The 25,767-nt window shown below is 44.8% G+C and overlaps 1 protein-coding gene across 1 annotated transcript in view; it reads right to left on the bottom strand.

The window, feature by feature from the left end:
* LOC135509773 (sodium/potassium/calcium exchanger 1-like) overlaps positions 1 to 25,767 on the bottom strand; it is a 70,765-nt gene that overhangs the window by 33,334 nt on the left and 11,664 nt on the right. The window contains exons 5-6 of the mRNA XM_064930674.1: positions 15,828 to 15,934; positions 2,471 to 2,490 (exon numbers count right to left, since the gene is read on the bottom strand). Coding sequence (XP_064786746.1) covers positions 2,471 to 2,490; positions 15,828 to 15,934 — 127 coding nt within the window. The remainder of the gene's footprint in view (positions 1 to 2,470; positions 2,491 to 15,827; positions 15,935 to 25,767) is intronic.

The following is a 25,767-nucleotide window of genomic DNA, read 5'->3' on the forward strand; positions in this document are numbered from 1 at the left end:
CGATATACAGAGTCAATGTGGAGGCGATATACAGAGTCAATGTGGAGGCTATATACAGAGTCAATGTGGAGGCTATATACAGGGTATTACGGTACAGAGTCAATGTGGAGGCTATATACAGGGTATTACGGTACAGAGTCAATGTAGAGGCTATATACAGGGTGTTACGGTACAGAGTCAATGTGGAGGCTATATACAGGGGGTACCGGTACAGAGTCACTGTGGAGGCTATATACAGGGGGTACCGGTACAGAGTCAATGTGGAGGCTATATACAGGGGGTACTGGTACAGAGTCAATGTGGAGGCTATATACAGGGGTACTGGTACAGAGTCAATGTGGAGGCTATATACAGGGGTACTGGTACAGAGTCAGTGTGGAGGCTATATACAGGGGGTACAGGTACAATGTGGAGGCTATATACAGGGTATTATGGTACAGAGTCAGCGTGGAGGCTATATACAGGGGGTACTGGTACAGAGTCAATGTGGAGGATATATACAGGGTATTACGGTACAGAGTCAATGTGGAGGCTATACACAGGGGGTACTGGTACAGAGTCAGTGTGGAGGCTATATACAGGGGGTGAGGTGGAAGAATCATAATTAGTTGGGTAACATAGATAATTCCTATCTGCATAATATGCTGATATGAGATACTTATTAGAATGTGTCCCTTTGGACTCTGGTGTTGGCCGTTGCACTTCTTCCCTCAGCTGGGACTCAGTCACCTGGGGCCCAGAGGCTTGTCTTTCACATGTTCCTGGTGCTATGCAGAATATCATTCTTAAACCACGTGAAGGGAGGGTGTGATTAATGGGGAACCAATTACTGGATTCCACAATGTCTGTGCGCCAGTCACTCCCTCCTTTGGCCTTGGGGGAGATAAGGTCTGAGACTAGATGTGTGGGGTAGTGTCTGGAGTTGACGTTTTTGTGCTATGAAGTACCAGGAACGAGATTAGAACCTTGTCTTAAGGGCCAAACTGAACGATAATTTATAGCGAATGCTATCTGGCTACGGGATACTCCTTTCTCGTTTAAAAAGTCTCCCCTTGTGACTCATTCTATGTATATGTTGTTCGTCAAGTAGGTTGAAAGGGGTGTATCCTGGCTCTCAAAGACCTTTGTACTTTTGTCTTGGGGCCTTTCAACGGATCGTCAGAAACGGCGATTCGTCGAAATGCCATCACTATTGCAAAGCTCTCATTATTATAGATTTAGTTGAATTATAACTGACTTGTGTGATCAGTTTGTTTCTCCTCATTTAATAGTAAAGAAGTGAACTATCACAGGGGGCAAATAGTCTGAGTAGCCATTTTAAGAGGTGTTCAGGAGTCTTTTGGAGACATTCTAGGGGGTTATCAATCTGTCTCTGTAACTGATGTGAAACGGCTAGCTCAGTTAGCGGTGTGCGCTAAATAGCGTTTCAATCGGTGATGTCACTTGCTCTGAGACCTTGAAGTAGTAGTTCCCCTTGCTCTGCAAGGCCTGCGGCTTTTGTGGAGCGATGGGTAACGATGCTTCGTGGGTGACTGTTGTTGATGTGTGCAGAGGGTCCCTGGTTCGCTCCCGGGTATGGGCGAGGGGACGGTCTAAAGTTATTCTGTTACATCTACTCTTTCAATTCAGGATAAATTAGCAATAATTGCCATTTGTAAGAGGGAACATAGTTATACTCTATTGTGTACAGACCTGGACAAAGACAAAACCAGAGTTGGAATGGATTTTCATGTATGATTTCATGGTCCAAGGCTCTCCTACAGCAGAATGCTTTTATCCAGAGGACAACAGCTCCACCTGCTGGCAGGTAGCAGTAACCTCTCCTACAGCAGAATGATTTTATCCAGAGGATAACAGCTCCAACTGCTGGCAGGTAGCAGTAACCTCTCCTACAGCAGAATGATTTTATCCAGAGGATAACAGCTCCAACTGCTGGCAGGTAGCAGTAACCTCTCCTACAGCAGAATGATTTTATCCAGAGGACAACAGCTCCACCTGCTGGCAGGTAGCAGTAACCTCTCCTACAGCAGAATGATTTTATCCAGAGGACAACAGCTCCACCTGCTGGCAGGTAGCAGTAACCTCTCCTACAGCAGAATGATTTTATCCAGAGGACAACAGCTCCACCTGCTGGCAGGTAGCAGTAACCTCTCCTACAGCAGAATGATTTTATCCAGAGGACAACAGCTCCACCTGCTGGCAGGTAGCAGTAACCTCTCCTACAGCAGAATGATTTTATCCAGAGGACAACAGCTCCATCTGCTGGCAGGTAGCAGTAACCTCTCCTACAGCAGAATGATTTTATCCAGAGGACAACAGCTCCATCTGCTAGCAGGTAGCAGTAACCTCTCCTACAGAATGATTTTATCCAGAGGACCCAGGACCTCAAACCCAAACACACGTAACCGCCTTTCTGAAGCGTTTTACCCAGTTGCACCACCTAGTGGAGACACTTCAGACTTTGTCTTACAGATCCTCATCTGCTCCACACTGAGTGAACAAAACATTAGGAACAACTTCTTAATATTGAGTTGTCCCCCCACCCTCCTTCAGAACAGCCTCAATTGTGTCCAGTTGGCTGGAACTGATGAGTGTGAAATCCTGCAGCGCTGCAGTTCTTAACTCCCCAACTGTCAGCTAAATATTTTGTTTCACCCTTTGAATGGCACACATACAATTCATGTCTCCATTGTCTCATGGGTTAAAAGACCTTTACCCTGTCTCCTCCCCTTATCTACACTGATTGAAGAGGATTTATAACAGTTGACATCAATAAGGGATCTCTTCACCTGGTCTTTCACCTGGTCAGTCTACGTCATGGAAAGAGCAGGTGTTCTTAATGTTTTGTACTCTGTATATCCACCACCTCGGCATCAGAACTCCTCATTCCTTTGTGTCCAGCTCACCTTTAGGTATGTCTGTCGTTGCTGTCCCCATGGCAATGCCGTTTAGAAAGGTTGCCTTTTCTTTTTAAACTTCACTGCAAACAAGACAAGCAGACTGTATTTAAGAGAATAACTCACTCGTCTGCAGTAAAATGACTTTGATGAATGGAATCTTAATGCAACTACTTGATCATTAGCAACACATTACTCTACGTGACAGTCTGAAGACGCACTACTCTACGTGACAGTCTGAAGACGCACTACTCTACGTGACAGTCTGAAGACACACTACGTGACAGTCTGAAGACGCACTACTCTACGTGACAGTCTGAAGACGCACTACTCTACGTGACAGTCTGAAGACGCACTACTCTACGTGACAGTCTGAAGACACACTACTCTACGTGACAGTCTGAAGACGCACTACTCTACGTGACAGTCTGAAGACGCACTACTCTACGTGACAGTCTGAAGACGCACTACTCTACGTGACAGTCTGAAGACGCACTACTCTACGTGACAGTCTGAAGACGCACTACTCTACGTGACAGTCTGAAGACGCACTACTCTACGTGACAGTCTGAAGACGCACTACTCTACGTGACAGTCTGAAGACGCACTACTCTACGTGACAGTCTGAAGACGCACTACTCTACGTGACAGTCTGAAGACGCACTACTCTACGTGACAGTCTGAAGACGCACTACTCTACGTGAGTCTGAAGACACACTACGTGACAGTCTGAAGACGCACTACTCTACGTGACAGTCTGAAGACACATTACTCTACGTGACAGTCTGAAGACGCATTACTCTACGTGACAGTCTGAAGACGCATTACTCTACGTGACAGTCTGAAGACGCACTACTCTACGTGACAGTCTGAAGACGCACTACTCTACGTGACAGTCTGAAGACGCACTACTCTACGTGACAGTCTGAAGACGCATTACTCTATGTGACAGTCTGAAGACGCACTAATCTACGTGACAGTCTGAAGACGCACTAATCTACGTGACAGTCTGAAGACGCACTACTCTACGTGACAGTCTGAAGACGCACTACTCTACGTGACAGTCTGAAGACGCACTACTCTACGTGACAGTCTGAAGACGCACTACTCTACGTGACAGTCTGAAGATGCTTTACTCTACGTGACAGTCTGAAGACGCACTACTCTACGTGACAGTCTGAAGACGCACTACTCTACGTGACAGTCTGAAGATGCTTTACTCTACGTGACAGTCTGAAGAAGCACTACTCTACGTGACAGTCTGAAGACGCACTACTCTACGTGATAGTCTGAAGACGCACTACTCTACGTGATAGTCTGAAGACGCACTACTCTACGTGACAGTCTGAAGACGCACTACTCTACGTGACAGTCTGAAGACGCACTACTCTACGTGACAGTCTGAAGACGCACTACTCTACGTGACAGTCTGAAGACGCACTACTCTACGTGACAGTCTGAAGACGCACTACACTACGTGACAGTCTGAAGACGCACTACTCTACGTGACAGTCTGAAGACGCATTACTCTACGTGACAGTCTGAAGACGCACTACTCTACGTGACAGTCTGAAGACGCACTACTCTACGTGACAGTCTGAAGACGCATTACTCTACGTGACAGTCTGAAGACGCACTACTCTACGTGACAGTCTGAAGACACACTACGTGACAGTCTGAAGACACATTACTCTACGTGACAGTCTGAAGACACACTACGTGACAGTCTGAAGACACATTACTCTACGTGACAGTCTGAAGACACACTACGTGACAGTCTGAAGACACATTACTCTACGTGACAGTCTGAAGACACACTACGTGACAGTCTGAAGACACACTACTCTACGTGACAGTCTGAAGACGCACTACTCTACGTGACAGTCTGAAGACGCACTACTCTACGTGACAGTCTGAAGACGCACTACTCTACGTGACAGTCTGAAGACACATTACTCTACGTGACAGTCTGAAGACGCACTACTCTACGTGACAGTCTGAAGACGCACTACTCTACGTGACAGTCTGAAGACGCACTACTCTACGTGACAGTCTGAAGACGCACTACTCTACGTGACAGTCTGAAGACGCACTACTCTACGTGACAGTCTGAAGACACATTACTCTACGTGACAGTCTGAAGACACACTACGTGACAGTCTGAAGACACATTACTCTACGTGACAGTCTGAAGACACACTACGTGACAGTCTGAAGACACATTACTCTACGTGACAGTCTGAAGACACACTACGTGACAGTCTGAAGACGCATTACTCTACGTGACAGTCTGAAGACACATTACTCTACGTGACAGTCTGAAGACACACTACGTGACAGTCTGAAGACACATTACTCTACGTGACAGTCTGAAGACACACTACGTGACAGTCTGAAGACGCATTACTCTACGTGACAGTCTGAAGACACATTACTCTACGTGACAGTCTGAAGACACACTACGTGACAGTCTGAAGACACATTACTCTACGTGACAGTCTGAAGACACACTACGTGACAGTCTGAAGACACACTACTCTACGTGACAGTCTGAAGACGCACTACTCTACGTGACAGTCTGAAGACGCACTACTCTACGTGACAGTCTGAAGACGCACTACTCTACGTGACAGTCTGAAGACACACTACGTGACAGTCTGAAGACACATTACTCTACGTGACAGTCTGAAGACGCACTACTCTACGTGACAGTCTGAAGACGCACTACTCTACGTGACAGTCTGAAGACGCACTACTCTACGTGACAGTCTGAAGACGCACTACTCTACGTGACAGTCTGAAGACGCACTACTCTACGTGACAGTCTGAAGACGCACTACTCTACGTGACAGTCTGAAGACGCACTACTCTACGTGACAGTCTGAAGACGCACTACTCTACGTGACAGTCTGAAGACACACTACTCTACGTGACAGTCTGAAGACGCATTACTCTACGTGACAGTCTGAAGACGCACTACTCTACGTGACAGTCTGAAGACGCATTACTCTACGTGACAGTCTGAAGACACACTACTCTACGTGACAGTCTGAAGACGCACTACTCTACGTGACAGTCTGAAGACACATTGTATTCATAAAGCCTTTCTTACATCAGCCGATGTCACAAAGTGCTGTACAGAAACCCAGCCAAAAACCCCAAACAGCAAGTAATGTAGAATTGCTTACATTGACTGCTGTGCGGTTTGTTGCTAATCTTACTTTGCTACCAGCCAACTTTATGGTTTTCACTTTTCAATTATCGTTTATATATGTAGTTTTTCCCTCACTCAACTTTTTCACTCCGGACGCTTTATCTGGCCATGGTTCGTCAGGACCTCCACCAGCCGAAGCTAAGTAGTAACATTAACGTGATGCCTTTTAATTGCAGTCGCTGTACTCATAATATACAGGAGAACGATCGCCTTGCGGCTAAGATAGCTGTGCTGCAAGCCCAGCTTCAGACGCAATCGTTAGGCAAGGGTCATTTCAGTGTAGGAAAGGATGAAACAGCGTCTGTGCCACCAGTAAGTACAGATGATAACGTTAGTATAAATCCCCTCGCATGGTCCCCGCAGCCAGACATTTTTCTCATGGTTTCTGGAGGGAAATGCTGTAGGAATGCTCAACCGGTGTCGCTCATTCAGCTGACAGAAACTTTCAACCGGTTTTCCCCATTAAGCAGCGAGTGGAGTTTGCTACTAGCACAGTCAGTGTAGTCAGCTCAGCGATCCCCATTGAGACCGTGTCTGTGCCTCGACCAAGGTTGGGCAAAACGAAACATGGCGGTGTTCGCCTTAGCAATCTCACTGGAATAAAGACCTTCATTCCTGTCATTATTGAAAGAGATTGTGATACCTCACATCTCAAAATAGGGCTTCTTAATGTTAGATCCCTCACTTCCAAGGATGTCATAGTCAATGAAGTAATTACTGATCATAATCTTAATGTGATTGGCCTGACTGAAACATGCCTTAAACCGGATGAATTTACTGTGTTAAGAGGCCTCACCTCCTTGTTACACTAGTGACCATATCCCCTGTGCATCCCGCAAAGGCGGGGTGTTGCTAACATTTACAATAGCAAATTTAAATTTACCAAAAAAATGACGTTTTCGTCTTCTGAGCTTCGAGTCATGAAATCTATGCAGCCTACTCAATCCCCTTTTATAGCTACTTTTTACAGTCCTCATGGGCCATATACAACATTCCTCACTGAATTCCTTGAATTCCTATCCGACCTTGTAGTCATGGCAGATAATATTCTAATTTTTGGTGACTTTAATATTCACATGGGAAAGTCCATAGACCCACTCCAAAAGGCTTTCGGAGCCATCATCGACTCAGTGGGTTTTGTCCAACATGTCTCTGGACCATGTCTCTGGACCTACTCACTGTCACAGTCATACTCTGGACCTAGTTTTGTCTCGTGGAATAAATGTTGTGGTTCTTAATGTTTTTCCTCATAATCCTGGACTATCCGACCACCATTTTATTACGTTTGCAATCGCAACAAACAATCTGCTCAGACCCCAACCAAGGAGCATCAAAAGTCATGCTACAAATTCTCAGACAACACAAAGATTCCTAGATGCCCTTCCAGACTCCTTCCGGAGTCTCAGGACACTGTGGCCCTATCCGACAATACCCCGGGACAGGGACAAACAGGCAGGATATAACCCCACCCACCCACCCACTTTGCGAAAGCACAGCCCTCACACAACTGGAGGGATATCAACAGACCACCAACTTACTACCTGAGACAAGGCTGAGTATAGCCCACGAAGATCTCCTCCACCACACAAGCCTGAGGGGACGCAAACTGGATAGGAAGATCATTTTTTTCCAGATTTTTGCAATGTTACGAAGAATCCAAAAATTGTCTGTGAAAAATTATTGATATGTTTGTCAAAAGAGAGATCACGGTCCAGAGTAATGCAGAGGTCCTTCACAGTTTTATTTGAGACGACTGTGCAACCCTCAAGATTAATTGTCAGATCCAACAGTAGAACTCTTTATTTCTTGGGATCTAGAACTCGCGTCTCTATTTTGTCTGTTTAAAAGTAAAACATTTCCTGTCATCCACTTTGTTATGTCTGAAACACAGGCTTTCAGGGTAAGACATTTTATGTGTGTGTGTGTGTGTGTGTGTGTGTGTGTGTGTGTGTGTGTGTGTGTGTGTGTGTGTGTGTGTGTGTGTGTGTGTGTGTGTGTGTGTGTGTGTGTGTGTGTGTGTGTGTGTGAATATATGTATATACACACACATTTGCAATAATGTATAAAAAACTATTTTTGCTTTGTCATTAGGGGGCAGATTGAGGTGATGAGGGAAATCTGTTTTTTAATCCATTTCAGAATAAGGCTGTAATATAAGAAAAAAGATGTCAAGGGGTCTGAATACTTTCCAAAGTATAGGGAAAACAATAGTGGTCCTAAAATGTATCCTTGAGGAATGCCGAAATGTAAAATTGATTTGTCAGGTGACAAATCATTTACAGAGACAAACTGATATCTTTCCGACAGATAAGATCTAAACCAGGCCAGAACATGTCCGTGTAGACCAATTTGGGTTTCCAATCTCTCCAAAATAATGTGGTGATTGATGGTATCAAAAGCAGCACTAAGGTCTGGGAGCACGAGGACAGATGCAAAGCCTCAGTCTGACGCCATTAAAAGGTAATATACCACCTTCACATGTGCAGTCTCAGTGCTATGATGGGGTCTAAAACCAGACTGAAGCATTTTTATTTGTCTTCAGGAAGGCAGTGAGTTGCTGCGCAACAGCTTTTACATTTTTTTTGAGAGGATTGGGAGATTCGATATATGTCGATTAAAAAAAACATTAATTAAAAAAAACATTTTCTGGGTCAAGGTTGGGCTTTTTCAGGAGAGGCTTTATCACTGCCACTTTTAACGAGCTTGGTCCACATCTGGTGGATATTGGAGCCGTTTATTATGGTCAACATACAAGGGCCAAGCACAGGAAGCAGCTCTATCAGTAGTTTAGTTGGAATAGGGTCCCTATCTGAGCGCTGGTGGTCTACTGTACTGCTGTATGGATAATCAAGGGATTGAGATTACATCAAATCAAATTATATTTGTCACATGCGCCGAATACAACAGTGAAATGCTTACTTACAAGCCCTTAACTGACAATACAGTTTAGAAGAAAATAGAAAAATAACAAATAGTTAAAGTGCAACAATAAAATAACAGTAACAAGGCTATTTTCAGGCTGTTACGGTACAGAGTCAATGTGGAGGCTATATACAGGGTATTATGGTACAGAGTCAATGTGGAGGCTATATACAGGGTATTACGGTACAGAGTCAATGTGGAGGCTATATACAGGGTATTACGGTACAGAGTCAATGTGGAGGCTATATACAGGGGGTACCGGTACAGAGTCAATGTGGAGGCTATATACAGGGTATTACGGTACAGAGTCAATGTGGAGGTTATATACAGGGGGTACCGGTACAGAGTCAATGTGGAGGCTATATACAGGGTATTACGGTACAGAGTCAATGTGGAGGCTATATACAGGGGGTACCGGTACAGAGTCAATGTGGAGGCTATATACAGGGTATTACGGTACAGAGTCAATGTGGAGGCTATATACAGGGTGTTACGGTACAGAGTCAATGTGGAGGCTATATACAGGGTATTACGGTACAGAGTCAATGTGGAGGCTATATACAGGGTGTTACGGTACCGAGTCAATGTGGAGGCTATATACAGGGTGTTACGGTACAGAGTCAATGTGGAGGCTATATACAGGGTATTACGGTACAGAGTCAATGTGGAGGCTATATACAGGGTGTTACGGTACAGAGTCAATGTGGAGGCTATATACAGGGTATTACGGTACAGAGTCAATGTGGAGGCTATATACAGGGTATTACGGTACAGAGTCAATGTGGAGACTATATACAGGGTATTACGGTACAGAGACAATGTGGAGGCTATATACAGGGTATTACGGTACAGAGTCAATGTGGAGACTATATACAGGGTATTACGGTACAGAGTCAATGTGGAGGCTCTATACAGGGTATTACGGTACAGAGTCAATGTGGAGGCTATATACAGGGTATTACGGTACAGAGTCAATGTGGAGGCTATATACAGGGTATTACGGTACAGAGTCAATGTGGAGACTATATACAGGGTATTACGGTACAGAGACAATGTGGAGGCTATATACAGGGTATTACGGTACAGAGTCAATGTGGAGACTATATACAGGGTATTACGGTACAGAGTCAATGTGGAGGCTATATACAGGGTATTACGGTACCGAGTCAATGTGGAGGCTATATACAGGGTATTACGGTACAGAGTCAATGTGGAGGCTATATACAGGGTGTTACGGTACAGAGTCAATGTGGAGGCTATATACAGGGTGTTATGGTACAGAGTCAATGTGGAGGCTATATACAGGGTGTTACGGTACAGAGTCAATGTGGAGGCTATATACAGGGTATTACGGTACCGAGTCAATGTGGAGGCTATATACAGGGTATTACGGTACAGAGTCAATGTGGAGGCTATATACAGGGTGTTACGGTACAGAGTCAATGTGGAGGCTATATACAGGGTGTTATGGTACAGAGTCAATGTGGAGACTATATACAGGGTATTACGGTACAGAGTCAATGTGGAGGCTATATACAGGGTATTACGGTACAGAGTCAATGTGGAGGCTATATACAGGGTATTACGGTACAGAGTCAATGTGGAGACTATATACAGGGTATTACGGTACAGAGTCAATGTGGAGGCTATATACAGGGTATTACGGTACCGAGTCAATGTGGAGACTATATACAGGGTATTACGGTACAGAGTCAATGTGGAGGCTATATACAGGGTATTACGGTACAGAGTCAATGTGGAGACTATATACAGGGTATTACGGTACAGAGTCAATGTGGAGGCTATATACAGGGTATTACGGTACCGAGTCAATGTGGAGGCTATATACAGGGTATTACGGTACAGAGTCAATGTGGAGGCTATATACAGGGTGTTACGGTACAGAGTCAATGTGGAGGCTATATACAGGGTGTTATGGTACAGAGTCAATGTGGAGGCTATATACAGGGTGTTACGGTACAGAGTCAATGTGGAGGCTATATACAGGGTATTACGGTACCGAGTCAATGTGGAGGCTATATACAGGGTATTACGGTACAGAGTCAATGTGGAGGCTATATACAGGGTGTTACGGTACCGAGTCAATGTGGAGGCTATATACAGGGTGTTACGGTACAGAGTCAATGTGGAGGCTATATACAGGGTATTACGGTACAGAGTCAATGTGGAGGCTATATACAGGGTGTTACGGTACAGAGTCAATGTGGAGGCTATATACAGGGTATTACGGTACAGAGTCAATGTGGAGGCTATATACAGGGTATTACGGTACAGAGTCAATGTGGAGACTATATACAGGGTATTACGGTACAGAGACAATGTGGAGGCTATATACAGGGTATTACGGTACAGAGTCAATGTGGAGACTATATACAGGGTATTACGGTACAGAGTCAATGTGGAGGCTCTATACAGGGTATTACGGTACAGAGTCAATGTGGAGGCTATATACAGGGTATTACGGTACAGAGTCAATGTGGAGGCTATATACAGGGTATTACGGTACAGAGTCAATGTGGAGACTATATACAGGGTATTACGGTACAGAGACAATGTGGAGGCTATATACAGGGTATTACGGTACAGAGTCAATGTGGAGACTATATACAGGGTATTACGGTACAGAGTCAATGTGGAGGCTATATACAGGGTATTACGGTACCGAGTCAATGTGGAGGCTATATACAGGGTATTACGGTACAGAGTCAATGTGGAGGCTATATACAGGGTGTTACGGTACAGAGTCAATGTGGAGGCTATATACAGGGTGTTATGGTACAGAGTCAATGTGGAGGCTATATACAGGGTGTTACGGTACAGAGTCAATGTGGAGGCTATATACAGGGTATTACGGTACCGAGTCAATGTGGAGGCTATATACAGGGTATTACGGTACAGAGTCAATGTGGAGGCTATATACAGGGTGTTACGGTACAGAGTCAATGTGGAGGCTATATACAGGGTGTTATGGTACAGAGTCAATGTGGAGACTATATACAGGGTATTACGGTACAGAGTCAATGTGGAGGCTATATACAGGGTATTACGGTACAGAGTCAATGTGGAGGCTATATACAGGGTATTACGGTACAGAGTCAATGTGGAGACTATATACAGGGTATTACGGTACAGAGTCAATGTGGAGGCTATATACAGGGTATTACGGTACGAGTCAATGTGGAGACTATATACAGGGTATTACGGTACAGAGTCAATGTGGAGGCTATATACAGGGTATTACGGTACAGAGTCAATGTGGAGACTATATACAGGGTATTACGGTACAGAGTCAATGTGGAGGCTATATACAGGGTATTACGGTACCGAGTCAATGTGGAGGCTATATACAGGGTATTACGGTACAGAGTCAATGTGGAGGCTATATACAGGGTGTTACGGTACAGAGTCAATGTGGAGGCTATATACAGGGTGTTATGGTACAGAGTCAATGTGGAGGCTATATACAGGGTGTTACGGTACAGAGTCAATGTGGAGGCTATATACAGGGTATTACGGTACCGAGTCAATGTGGAGGCTATATACAGGGTATTACGGTACAGAGTCAATGTGGAGGCTATATACAGGGTGTTACGGTACAGAGTCAATGTGGAGGCTATATACAGGGTGTTATGGTACAGAGTCAATGTGGAGGCTATATACAGGGTGTTATGGTACAGAGTCAATGTGGAGGCTATATACAGGGTGTACCAGTACAGAGTCAATGTGGAGGCTATATACAGGGTGTTACGGTACAGAGTCAATGTGGAGGCTATATACAGGGTGTTACGGTACAGAGTCAATGTGGAGGCTATATACAGGGTATTACGGTACAGAGTCAATGTGGAGGCTATATACAGGGGTACTGGTACAGAGTCAATGTGGAGGCTATATACAGGGTGTTACGGTACAGAGTCAATGTGGAGGCTATATACAGGGTATTACGGTACAGAGTCAATGTGGAGGCTATATACAGGGTATTACGGTACAGAGTCAATGTGGAGGCTATATACAGGGTATTACGGTACAGAGTCAATGTGGAGGCTATATACAGGGTATTACGGTACAGAGTCAATGTGGAGGCTATATACAGGGTATTACGGTACAGAGTCAATGTGGAGGCTATATACAGGGGGTACTGGTACAGAGTCAATGTGGAGGCTATATACAGGGTATTATGGTACAGAGTCAATGTGGAGCCTATATACAGGGTATTACGGTACAGAGTCAATGTGGAGCCTATATACAGGGTATTACGGTACAGAGTCAATGTGGAGCCTATATACAGGGTATTACGGTACAGAGTCAATGTGGAGGCTATATACAGGGTATTACGGTACAGAGTCAATGTGGAGGCTATATACAGGGGGTACTGGTACAGAGTCAATGTGGAGGCTATATACAGGGTATTATGGTACAGAGTCAATGTGGAGGCTATATACAGGGTATTACGGTACAGAGTCAATGTGGAGCCTATATACAGGGGGTACTGGTACAGAGTCAATGTGGAGGCTATATACAGGGTATTATGGTACAGAGTCAATGTGGAGCCTATATACACGGTATTACGGTACAGAGTCAATGTGGAGGCGATATACAGGGTATTACGGTACAGAGTCAATGTGGAGGCTATATACAGGGTGTTACGGTACAGAGTCAATGTGGAGGCTATATACAGGGTGTTACGGTACAGAGTCAGTGTGGAGGCTATATACAGGGTATTACGGTACAGAGTCAATGTGGAGGCTATATACAGTGGGTACCGGTACAGAGTCAATGTGGAGGCTATATACAGGGGTGCCGGTTAGTCGAGGTAATTTAGATAATATGTACATCTAGGTAGAGGTAAAGTGACAATGCATAGATAATAAACAGAGAAGTGCAGGGGGGGGGGGGGGGGATCAATGCAAATAGTCCCGGTAGCCATTTGATTAGCTTGTGGGTAGAAGCTGTTAAGAAGCCTTTTGGACCTAGACTTGGCGCTCCGGTACTGATTGCCGTGTGGTACCAGAGAGAACAGTCTATGACTAGTGTGGCTGGAGTCCATTTCTAGGGATTTCCTCTGACACCGCTTGGTATAGAGGCCCGAAAGCATGGCAGGAATCTTGGCCCCAGTGATGCACTGGACTGTACGTACTACCCTCTATAGTGCCTTGCGGTCGGAGGCCGAGCAGTTGCCATACCAGGCGGTGATGCAACCAGTCAGGATGCTCTCTGGTGCAGCTGTATAACATTTTGAGGATCTGAGGACCCGTGACAATACTTTTCAGTCTCCTGAGGGGGAATAGGCATTGTTGTGCCCTCTTCATAACTGTCTTGGTGTGTTTGGACCATGATAGTTCGTTGAAGCTCTCAACCTGCTCTACTACAACCCCGTCGATGAGAATGGGGCGTGCTCGGCCTAAGTGATGCATATACATCCCCAACCACCCATACTCATCCCCAACCACCCATACTCATCCCCAACCACCCATACTCATCCCCAACCACCCATACACATCCCCAACCACCCATACACATCCCCAACCACCCATACTCATCCCCAACCACCCATACTCATCCCCAACCACCCATACTCATCCCCAACCACATACTCATCCCCAACCACCCATACACATCCCCAACCACCCATACTCATCCCCAACCACCCATACTCATCCCCAACCACCCATACTCATCCCCAACCACCCATACTCATCCCCAACCACCCATACTCATCCCCAACCACCCATACACATCCCCAACCACCCATAATCATCCCCAACCACCCATGCACATCCACAACCACCCATACACATCCTCAACAATCAATACTCATCCCCAACCACCCATACACATCCCCAAACACACACACACACACACACACACACACACACACACACACACACACACACACACACACACACACATCCCCAACCACCACAATATCCCCAACCACCACAATATCCCCAACCACCACAATATCCCCAACCACCACAATATCCCCAAACACCCATACACATCGTCTACCAACCAAAGTGTTAGTTTTGTCTGTGTTACTGGATAGTGTTTCCTGTGTTGTGTTTGCTGTTTCACTATTCTGATGTGGATCCTGATTGTCTGGTTGTGTCCCAAGTGTTAACCTATTCCCTACCTAGTGTATGTCAGATGTAGTGCACTGTTTAGGGAATAGGGTGCCATTCCTGTCCCTATGTGACCACTTGTCTACTATACTGTAGTGCTGTATGAATGAGAGCCTTGTAGACAGGCATTAATCTGCTTAGGACCAATCTGGATTTAGTGCTAGCCAAAGCTTAACGTGGAACACTTTGATAATTAATCACACTGACTGACAAAGGCACTCCGTCTATATCAACAGGTTTCACTGTTTTGGTATGGGTCAGAGTAAACAAATATCATACAACAGTATATACTGTTTAATGTTAATATAGAAACATTATAAGAAGTTATCATAATATTGATAGCTGTAGTGGCAGGTACAAAGTCATTTCTTATGCCACTTTTAAATTGACATAGGTTACCCAGAAAGCTAAACTGTTTACAACACATTTAAAATGTGTCCAAAAATAAACACAGTCTATTTGAAATATTTCAAATACTTATTGCATGTGATTAAGACTGCTTGGAGTGAAAGATAAGGGATTTGGCAACAATTCAATTGGGTCCATTGCACCAGACAATCTCAGTCAAGCCCAGCAAAACTATTTGAAGTGATGTGTGATAGTTGTGATAGTATTTGAACTCAGGTCTGTTGTCTTTTCTAGAAGGTAACCTACTGTTTCCCAGGGGGTCTAGTGTGAATCATCAGCTTGTACATGGTGTTCCTCATGGTGGAGTTGTGAAGAGAGGCTGAACTTCCTCCTCTCTGGAGGACAGGCTTCAACTGGGGGGGAGAACAAGAGAGAGAGAGAGGGGTGAGACCGAGAGAGAGAGAGAGAGATAGAGGGGGGGAAGAGAGAGAGAGAGAGAGAGAGGTGAGATCAAGAGAGGGAGGGGTAAGATCAAGAGAGAGAGAGAGAGAGAGAGGGAGGGGTAAGATCAAGAGACAGAGAGGGAGGGGTGAGATCAAGAGACAGAGAGAGAGAGAGAGAGAGGGAGGGGTGAGATCAAGAGACAGAGAGAGAGAGAGAGGGAGGGGTGAGAGGGAGGGGTGCTCAAAAGACAAAGACATCAGAAATATAGTGTTCCTCAAACAAACTTTCATGTGCAATATGTTGTAGCGTAAGTTCAGCATGTGTGGTGTTCAGTAAGTGTGGTGATCAGTAAGTGTGGTGTTCAGCAAGTGTGGTGTTCAGCAAGTGTGGTGTTCAGCAAGTGTGGTGTTCAGCAAGTGTGGTGTTCAACAAGTGTGGTGTTCAGTAAGTGTGGTGTTCAGTATATACAGTGGGACAAAAAGTATTTAGTCAGCCACCAATTGTGCAAGTTCTCCCACTTAAAAAGATGAGAGAGGCCTGTAATTGTTATCATAGGTACACTTCAACTATGACAGACAAAATGAGGAAAACAAATCCAGAAAATCACATTGTAGGATTTTTAATGAATTTATTTGCAAAATATGGTGGAAAATAAGTATTTGGTCACCTACAAACAAGCAAGATTTCTGGCTCTCACAGACCTGTAACTTCTTCTTTAAGAGGCTCCTCTGTCCTCCACTCGTTACCTGTATTAATGGCACCTGTTTGAACTTGTTATCAGTATAAAAGACACCTGTCCACAACCTCAAACAGTCACACACCAAACTCCACTATGGCCAAGACCAAAGAGCTGTCAAAGGACACCAGAAACAAAATTGTAGACCTGCACCAGGCTGGGAAGACTGCATCTGCAATAGGTAAGCAGCTTGGTTTGAAGAAATCAACTGTGGGAGCAATTTTTAGGAAATGAAAGACATACAAGACCACTGATAATCTCCTCGATCTGGGGCTCCACGCAAGATCTCACCCTGTGGGATCAAAATGATCACAAGAACGGTGAGCAAAAATCCCAGAACAACACGGGGGACCTAGTGTATGACCTGCATAGAGCTGGGACCAAAGTAACAAAGCCTACCACCAGTACATGTCCAGGCCCATCTGAAGTTTGCTAGAGAGCATTTGGATGATCCAGAAGAAGATTGGGAGAATGTCATATGGTCAGATGAAACCAAAAACTCAACTGCTGAGTTGCATCATGGAAACGTCATGATTTTGGGCTGTTTTTCTGCAAAGGAACCAGGACGACTGATCCGTGTAAAGGAAAGAATGAATGGGGCCAAGTATCGTGAGATTTTGAGTGAAAACCTCCTTCCATCAGCAAGGGCATTGAAGATGAAACGTGGCTGGGTCTTTCAGCATGACAATGATCCCAAACACATCGCCCGGGCAACGTAAGAAGCATTTCAAGGTCCTGGAGTTGCCTAGCCAGTCCCCAGATCACAATAATGAAACTCATATGATTCATTATATATCAGCAGGAGTCTAACAACTCCATATGATTCATTATATATCAGCAGGAGTCTAACAACTCCATATGATTCATTATATATCAGCAGGAGTCGAACAACTCCATATGATTCATTATATATCAGCAGGGGTCTAACAACTCCATATGATTCATTATATATCAGCAGGAGTCTAACAACTCCATATGATTCATTATATATCAGCAGGGGTCTAACAACTCCATCTGATTCATTATATATAAGCAGGAGTCTAACAACTCCATATGATTCATTATATATCAGCAGGAGTCTAACAACTCCATCTGATTCATTATATATCAGCAGGAGTCTAACAACTCCATATGATTCATTATATATCAGCAGGGGTCTAACAACTCCATATGATTCATTATATATCAGCAGGGGTCTAACAACTCCATATGATTCATTATATATCAGCAGGGGTCTAACAACTCCATCTGATTCATTATATATAAGCAGGAGTCTAACAACTCCATATGATTCATTATATATCAGCAGGAGTCTAACAACTCCATCTGATTCATTATATATCAGCAGGAGACTAAGAACTCCATATGATTCATTATATATCAGCAGGAGACTAACAACTCCATCTGATTCATTATATATCAGCAGGAGACAAACAACTCAATCTGATTCTGATTCAATATATATAAGCAGGAGTCTAACCTGTTACACTGTACCTTTAGATAACCATTTAGGGGTGGTAGACATTAACCGTTACACAATACCTCAGATAACCCTTTAGGGGTGGTAGACTGGACCCGTTACACAGTACCTCAGATAACCCTTTAGGGGTGGTAGACATTAACCGTTACACAGTACCTCAGATAACCCTTTAGGGGTGGTAGACTGCAACCATTACACAATACCTCAGATAACCCTTTAGGGGTGGTAGACTGGAACCGTTACACAGTACCTCAGATAACCCTTTAGGGGTGGTAGACTGCAACTGTTACACAGTACCTCAGATAACCCTTTAGGGGTGGTAGACATTAACCGTTACACAATACCTCAGATAACCCTTTGGTGGTGGTAGACTGCAACCGTTACACAGTACCTCAGATAACCCTTTAGGGGTGGTAGATATTAACCGTTACACAATACCTCAGATAACCCTTTGGTGGTGGTAGACTGCAACCATTACACAGTACCTCAGATAACCCTTTAGGGGTGGTAGACTGCAACCGTTACACAATACCTCAGATAACCCTTTAGGGGTGGTAGACTGCAACCGTTACACAATACCTCAGATAACCCATTAGGGGTGGTAGACATTAACCGTTACACAATACCTCAGATAACCCTTTAGGGGTGGTAGACTGCAACCGTTACACAATACCTCAGATAACCCTTTAGGGGTGGTAGACATTAACCGTTACACAATACCTCAGATAACCCTTTAGGGGTGGTAGACATTAACCGTTACACAATACCTCAGATAACCCTTTAGGGGTGGTAGACTGCAACCGTTACACAATACCTCAGATAACCCTTTAGGGGTGGTAGACATTAACTGTTACACAATACCTCAGATAACCCTTTAGGGGTGGTAGACTGCAACCATTACACAGTACCTCAGATAACCCTTTAGGGGTGGTAGACTGCAACCGTTACACAATACCTCAGATAACCCTTTAGGGGTGGTGGACTGCAACCGTTACACAATACCTCAGATAACCCTTTAGGGGTGGTAGACTGCAACCATTACACAATACCTCAGATAACCCTTTAGGGTGGTAGACATTAACTGTTACACAATACCTCAGATAACCCTTTAGGGGTGGTAGACTGCAACCATTACACAGTACCTCAGATAACCCTTTAGGGGTGGTAGACTGCAACCGTTACACAATACCTCATAACCCTTTAGGGGTGGTAGACTGCAACCATTACACAATACCTCAGATTACCCTTTAGGGGTGGTAGACATTAACCGTTACACAATACCTCAGATAACCCTTTAGGGGTGGTAGACTGCAACCGTTACACAATACCTCAGATAACCCTTTAGGGGTGGTAGACATTAACCATTACACAATACCTCAGATAACCCTTTAGGGCTGGTAGACTGCAACCGTTACACAATACCTCAGATAACCCTTTAGGGGTGGTAGACTGCAACCGTTACACAATACCTCTGATAACCCTTTAGGGGTGGTAGACTGCAACCGTTACACAATACCTCATAACCCTTTAGGGGTGGTAGACTGCAACCGTTACACAATACCTCAGATAACCCTTTAGGGGTGGTAGACTGCAACCATTACACAATACCTCAGATAACCCTTTAGGGGTGGTAGACTGTAACCATTACACAATACCTCATAACCCTTTAGGGGTGGTAGACTGCAACCGTTACACAATACCTCAGATAACCCTTTAGGGGTGGTATAGACTGCAACCATTACACAATACCTCAGATAACCCTTTAGGGGTGGTAGACTGGAACCGTTACACAATACCTCAGATAACCCTTTAGGGGTGGTAGACTGCAACCGTTACACAATACCTCAGATATCCCTTTAGGGGTGGTAGACTGCAACCGTTACACAATACCTCAGATAACCCTTTAGGGGTGGTAGACTGGAACCGTTACACAATACCTCAGATAACCCTTTAGGGGTGGTAGACTGCAACCGTTACACAATACCTCAGATAACCCTTTAGGGGTGGTAGACTGCAACCATTACACAATACCTCATAACCCTTTAGGGGTGGTAGACTGCAACCGTTACACAATACCTCAGATAACCCTTTAGGGGTGTTAGACTGCAACCGTTACACAATACCTCAGATAACCCTTTAGGGGTGGTAGACTGCAACCATTACACAATACCTCATATCCCTTTAGGGGTGGTAGACTGCAACCGTTACACAATACCTCAGATAACCCTTTAGGGGTGGTAGACTGCAACCATTACACAATACCTCAGATAACCCTTTAGGGGTGGTAGACTGCAACCGTTACACAATACCTCAGATAACCCTTTAGGGGTGGTAGACATTAACCATTACACAATACCTCAGATAACCCTTTAGGGGTGGTAGACTGCAACCGTTACACAATACCTCAGATAACCCTTTAGGGGTGGTAGACTGCAACCATTACACAGTATCTCAGATAACCCTTTAGGGGTGGTAGACTGCAACCGTTACACAATACCTCAGATAACCCTTTAGGGGTGGTAGACTGCAACCATTACACAATACCTCAGATAACCCTTTAGGGGTGGTAGACTGCAACCGTTACACAATACCTCAGATAACCCTTTAGGGGTGGTAGACTGCAACCATTACACAATACCTCAGATAACCCTTTAGGGGTGGTAGACTGCAACCGTTACACAATACCTCAGATAACCCTTTAGGGGTGGTAGACTGCAACCATTACACAATACCTCAGATAACCCTTTAGGGGTGGTAGTCTGCAACCGTTACACAATACCTCAGATAACCCTTTAGGGGTGGTAGACTGCAACCATTACACAATACCTCATAACCCTTTAGGGTGGTAGACTGCAACCGTTACACAATACCTCAGATAACCCTTTAGGGGTGGTAGACTGCAACCGTTACACAATACCTCAGATAACCCTTTAGGGGTGGTAGACTGCAACCGTTACACAATACCTCAGATAACCCTTTAGGGGTGGTAGACATTAACCGTTACACAATACCTCAGATAACCCTTTAGGGGTGGTAGACTGCAACCTTTACACAATCCCTCAGTTAACCCTTTAGGGGTGGTAGACTGCAACCGTTACACAATACCTCATAACCCTTTAGGGGTGGTAGACTGCAACCATTACACAATACCTCAGATTACCCTTTAGGGGTGGTAGACATTAACCGTTACACAATACCTCAGATAACCCTTTAGGGGTGGTAGACTGCAACCGTTACACAATACCTCAGATAACCCTTTAGGGGTGGTAGACATTAACCATTACACAATACCTCAGATAACCCTTTAGGGCTGGTAGACTGCAACCGTTACACAATACCTCAGATAACCCTTTAGGGGTGGTAGACTGCAACCGTTACACAATACCTCAGATAACCCTTTAGGGGTGTTAGACTGCAACCGTTACACAATACCTCAGATAACCCTTTAGGGGTGGTAGACTGCAACCGTTACACAATACCTCAGATAACCCTTTAGGGGTGGTAGCCTGCAACCGTTACACAATACCTCAGATAACCCTTTAGGGGTGGTAGACTGCAACCGTTACACAATACCTCATAACCCTTTAGGGGTGGTAGACTGCAACCGTTACACAATACCTCAGATAACCCTTTAGGGGTGGTAGACTGCAACCATTACACAATACCTCAGATAACCCTTTAGGGGTGGTAGACTGGAACCATTACACAATACCTCATAACCCTTTAGGGGTGGTAGACTGCAACCGTTAAACAATACCTCAGATAACCCTTTAGGGGTGGTAGACTGCAACCGTTACACAATACCTCAGATAACCCTTTAGGGGTGGTATAGACTGCAACCATTACACAATACCTCAGATAACCCTTTAGGGGTGGTAGACTGGAACCGTTACACAATACCTCAGATAACCCTTTAGGGGTGGTAGACTGCAACCGTTACACAATACCTCAGATATCCCTTTAGGGGTGGTAGACTGCAACCGTTACACAATACCTCAGATAACCCTTTAGGGGTGGTAGACTGGAACCGTTACACAATACCTCAGATAACCCTTTAGGGGTGGTAGACTGCAACCGTTACACAATACCTCAGATAACCCTTTAGGGGTGGTAGACTGCAACCATTACACAATACCTCATAACCCTTTAGGGGTGGTAGACTGCAACCGTTACACAATACCTCAGATAACCCTTTAGGGGTGTTAGACTGCAACCGTTACACAATACCTCAGATAACCCTTTAGGGTGGTAGACTGCAACCATTACACAATACCTCATATCCCTTTAGGGGTGGTAGACTGCAACCGTTACACAATACCTCAGATAACCCTTTAGGGGTGGTAGACTGCAACCGTTACACAATACCTCAGATAACCCTTTAGGGGTGGTAGACTGCAATCGTTACACAATACCTCAGATAACCCTTTAGGGGTGGTAGACATTAACCGTTACACAATACCTCAGATAACCATTTAGGGGTGGTAGACTGCAACCATTACACAATCCCTCAGTTAACCCTTTAGGGGTGGTAGACTGCAACCGTTACACAATACCTCATAACCCTTTAGGGGTGGTAGACTGCAACCATTACACAATACGTCAGATTACCCTTTAGGGGTGGTAGACATTAACCGTTACACAATACCTCAGATAACCCTTTAGGGGTGGTAGACTGCAACCGTTACACAATACCTCAGATAACCCTTTAGGGGTGGTAGACATTAACCATTACACAATACCTCAGATAACCCTTTAGGGGTGGTAGACTGCAACCGTTACACAATACCTCATAACCCTTTAGGGGTGGTAGACTGCAACCGTTACACAATACCTCAGATAACCCTTTAGGGGTGGTAGACATTAACCATTACACAATACCTCAGATAACCCTTTAGGGGTGGTAGACTGCAACCATTACACAGTACCTCAGATAACCCTTTAGGGGTGGTAGACTGCAACCGTTACACAATACCTCAGATAACCCTTTAGGGGTGGTAGACTGCAACCATTACACAATACCTCAGATAACCCTTTAGGGGTGGTAGACTGCAACCGTTACACAATACCTCAGATAACCCTTTAGGGGTGGTAGACTGCAACCATTACACAATACCTCATATCCCTTTAGGGGTGGTAGACTGCAACCGTTACACAATACCTCAGATAACCCTTTAGGGGTGGTAGACTGCAACCGTTACACAATACCTCAGATAACCCTTTAGGGGTGGTAGACTGCAATCGTTACACAATACCTCAGATAACCCTTTAGGGGTGGTAGACATTAACCGTTACACAATACCTCAGATAACCATTTAGGGGTGGTAGACTGCAACCATTACACAATCCCTCAGTTAACCCTTTAGGGGTGGTAGACTGCAACCGTTACACAATACCTCATAACCCTTTAGGGGTGGTAGACTGCAACCATTACACAATACCTCAGATTACCCTTTAGGGGTGGTAGACATTAACCGTTACACAATACCTCAGATAACCCTTTAGGGGTGGTAGACTGCAACCGTTACACAATACCTCAGATAACCCTTTAGGGGTGGTAGACATTAACCATTACACAATACCTCAGATAACCCTTTAGGGGTGGTAGACTGCAACCGTTACACAATACCTCAGATAACCCTTTAGGGGTGGTAGACTGCAACCATTACACAGTACCTCAGATAACCCTTTAGGGGTGGTAGACTGCAACCGTTACACAATACCTCAGATAACCCTTTAGGGGTGGTAGACTGCAACCATTACACAATACCTCAGATAAACCTTTAGGGGTGGTAGACTGCAACCGTTACACAATACCTCAGATAACCCTTTAGGGGTGGTAGACTGCAACCATTACACAATACCTCAGATAACCCTTTAGGGGTGGTAGACTGCAACCGTTACACAATTCCTCAGATAACCCTTTAGGGGTGGTAGACTGCAACCGTTACACAATACCTCAGATAACCCTTTAGGGGTGGTAGTCTGCAACCGTTACACAATACCTCAGATAACCCTTTAGGGGTGGTAGACTGCAACCATTACACAATACCTCATAACCCTTTAGGGGTGGTAGACTGCAACCGTTACACAATACCTCAGATAACCCTTTAGGGGTGGTAGACTGCAACCGTTACACAATACCTCAGATAACCCTTTAGGGGTGGTAGACTGCAATCGTTACACAATACCTCAGATAACCCTTTAGGGGTGGTAGACATTAACCGTTACACAATACCTCAGATAACCATTTAGGGGTGGTAGACTGCAACCATTACACAATCCCTCAGTTAACCCTTTAGGGGTGGTAGACTGCAACCGTTACACAATACCTCATAACCCTTTAGGGGTGGTAGACTGCAACCATTACACAACACCTCAGATTACCCTTTAGGGGTGGTAGACATTAACCGTTACACAATACCTCAGATAACCCTTTAGGGGTGGTAGACTGCAACCGTTACACAATACCTCAGATAACCCTTTAGGGGTGGTAGACATTAACCATTACACAATACCTCAGATAACCCTTTAGGGGTGGTAGACTGCAACCGTTACACAATACCTCAGATAACCCTTTAGGGGTGGTAGACTGCAACCGTTACACAATACCTCATAACCCTTTAGGGGTGGTAGACTGCAAACCGTTACACAATACCTCAGATAACCCTTTAGGGGTGGTAGACTGCAACCATTACACAATACCTCAGATAACCCTTTAGGGGTGGTAGACTGCAACCATTACACAATACCTCATAACCCTTTAGGGGTGGTAGACTGCAACCGTTACACAATACCTCAGATAACCCTTTAGGGGTGGTAGACTGCAACCGTTACACAATACCTCAGATAACCCTTTAGGGGTGGTATAGACTGCAACCATTACACAATACCTCAGATAACCCTTTAGGGGTGGTAGACTGGAACCGTTACACAATACCTCAGATAACCCTTTAGGGGTGGTAGACTGCAACCGTTACACAATACCTCAGATAACCCTTTAGGGGTGGTAGACTGGAACCGTTACACAATACCTCAGATAACCCTTTAGGGGTGGTAGTCTGCAACCGTTACACAATACCTCAGATAACCCTTTAGGGGTGGTAGACTGGAACCGTTACACAATACCTCAGATAACCCTTTAGGGGTGGTAGACTGCAACCGTTACACAATACCTCAGATAACCCTTTAGGGGTGGTAGTCTGCAACCGTTACACAATACCTCATAACCCTTTAGGGGTGGTAGACTGCATCCGTTACACAATACCTCAGATAACCCTTTAGGGGTGGTAGTCTGCAACCATTACACAATACCTCAGATAACCCTTTAGGGGTGGTAGACTGCAACCGTTACACAATACCTCAGATAACCCTTTAGGGGTGGTAGACTGGAACCGTTACACAATACCTCAGATAACCCTTTAGGGGTGGTAGACTGGAACCGTTACACAATACCTCAGATAACCCTTTAGGGGTGGTAGACTGCAACCGTTACACAATACCTCAGATAACCCTTTAGGGGTGGTAGACTGCAACCATTACACAATACCTCAGATAACCCTTTAGGGGTGGTAGACTGCAACCATTAC

Source organism: Oncorhynchus masou, chromosome 22 (assembly GCF_036934945.1).
Source record: "Oncorhynchus masou masou isolate Uvic2021 chromosome 22, UVic_Omas_1.1, whole genome shotgun sequence".
Classification (NCBI taxonomy): domain Eukaryota; kingdom Metazoa; phylum Chordata; class Actinopteri; order Salmoniformes; family Salmonidae; genus Oncorhynchus; species Oncorhynchus masou.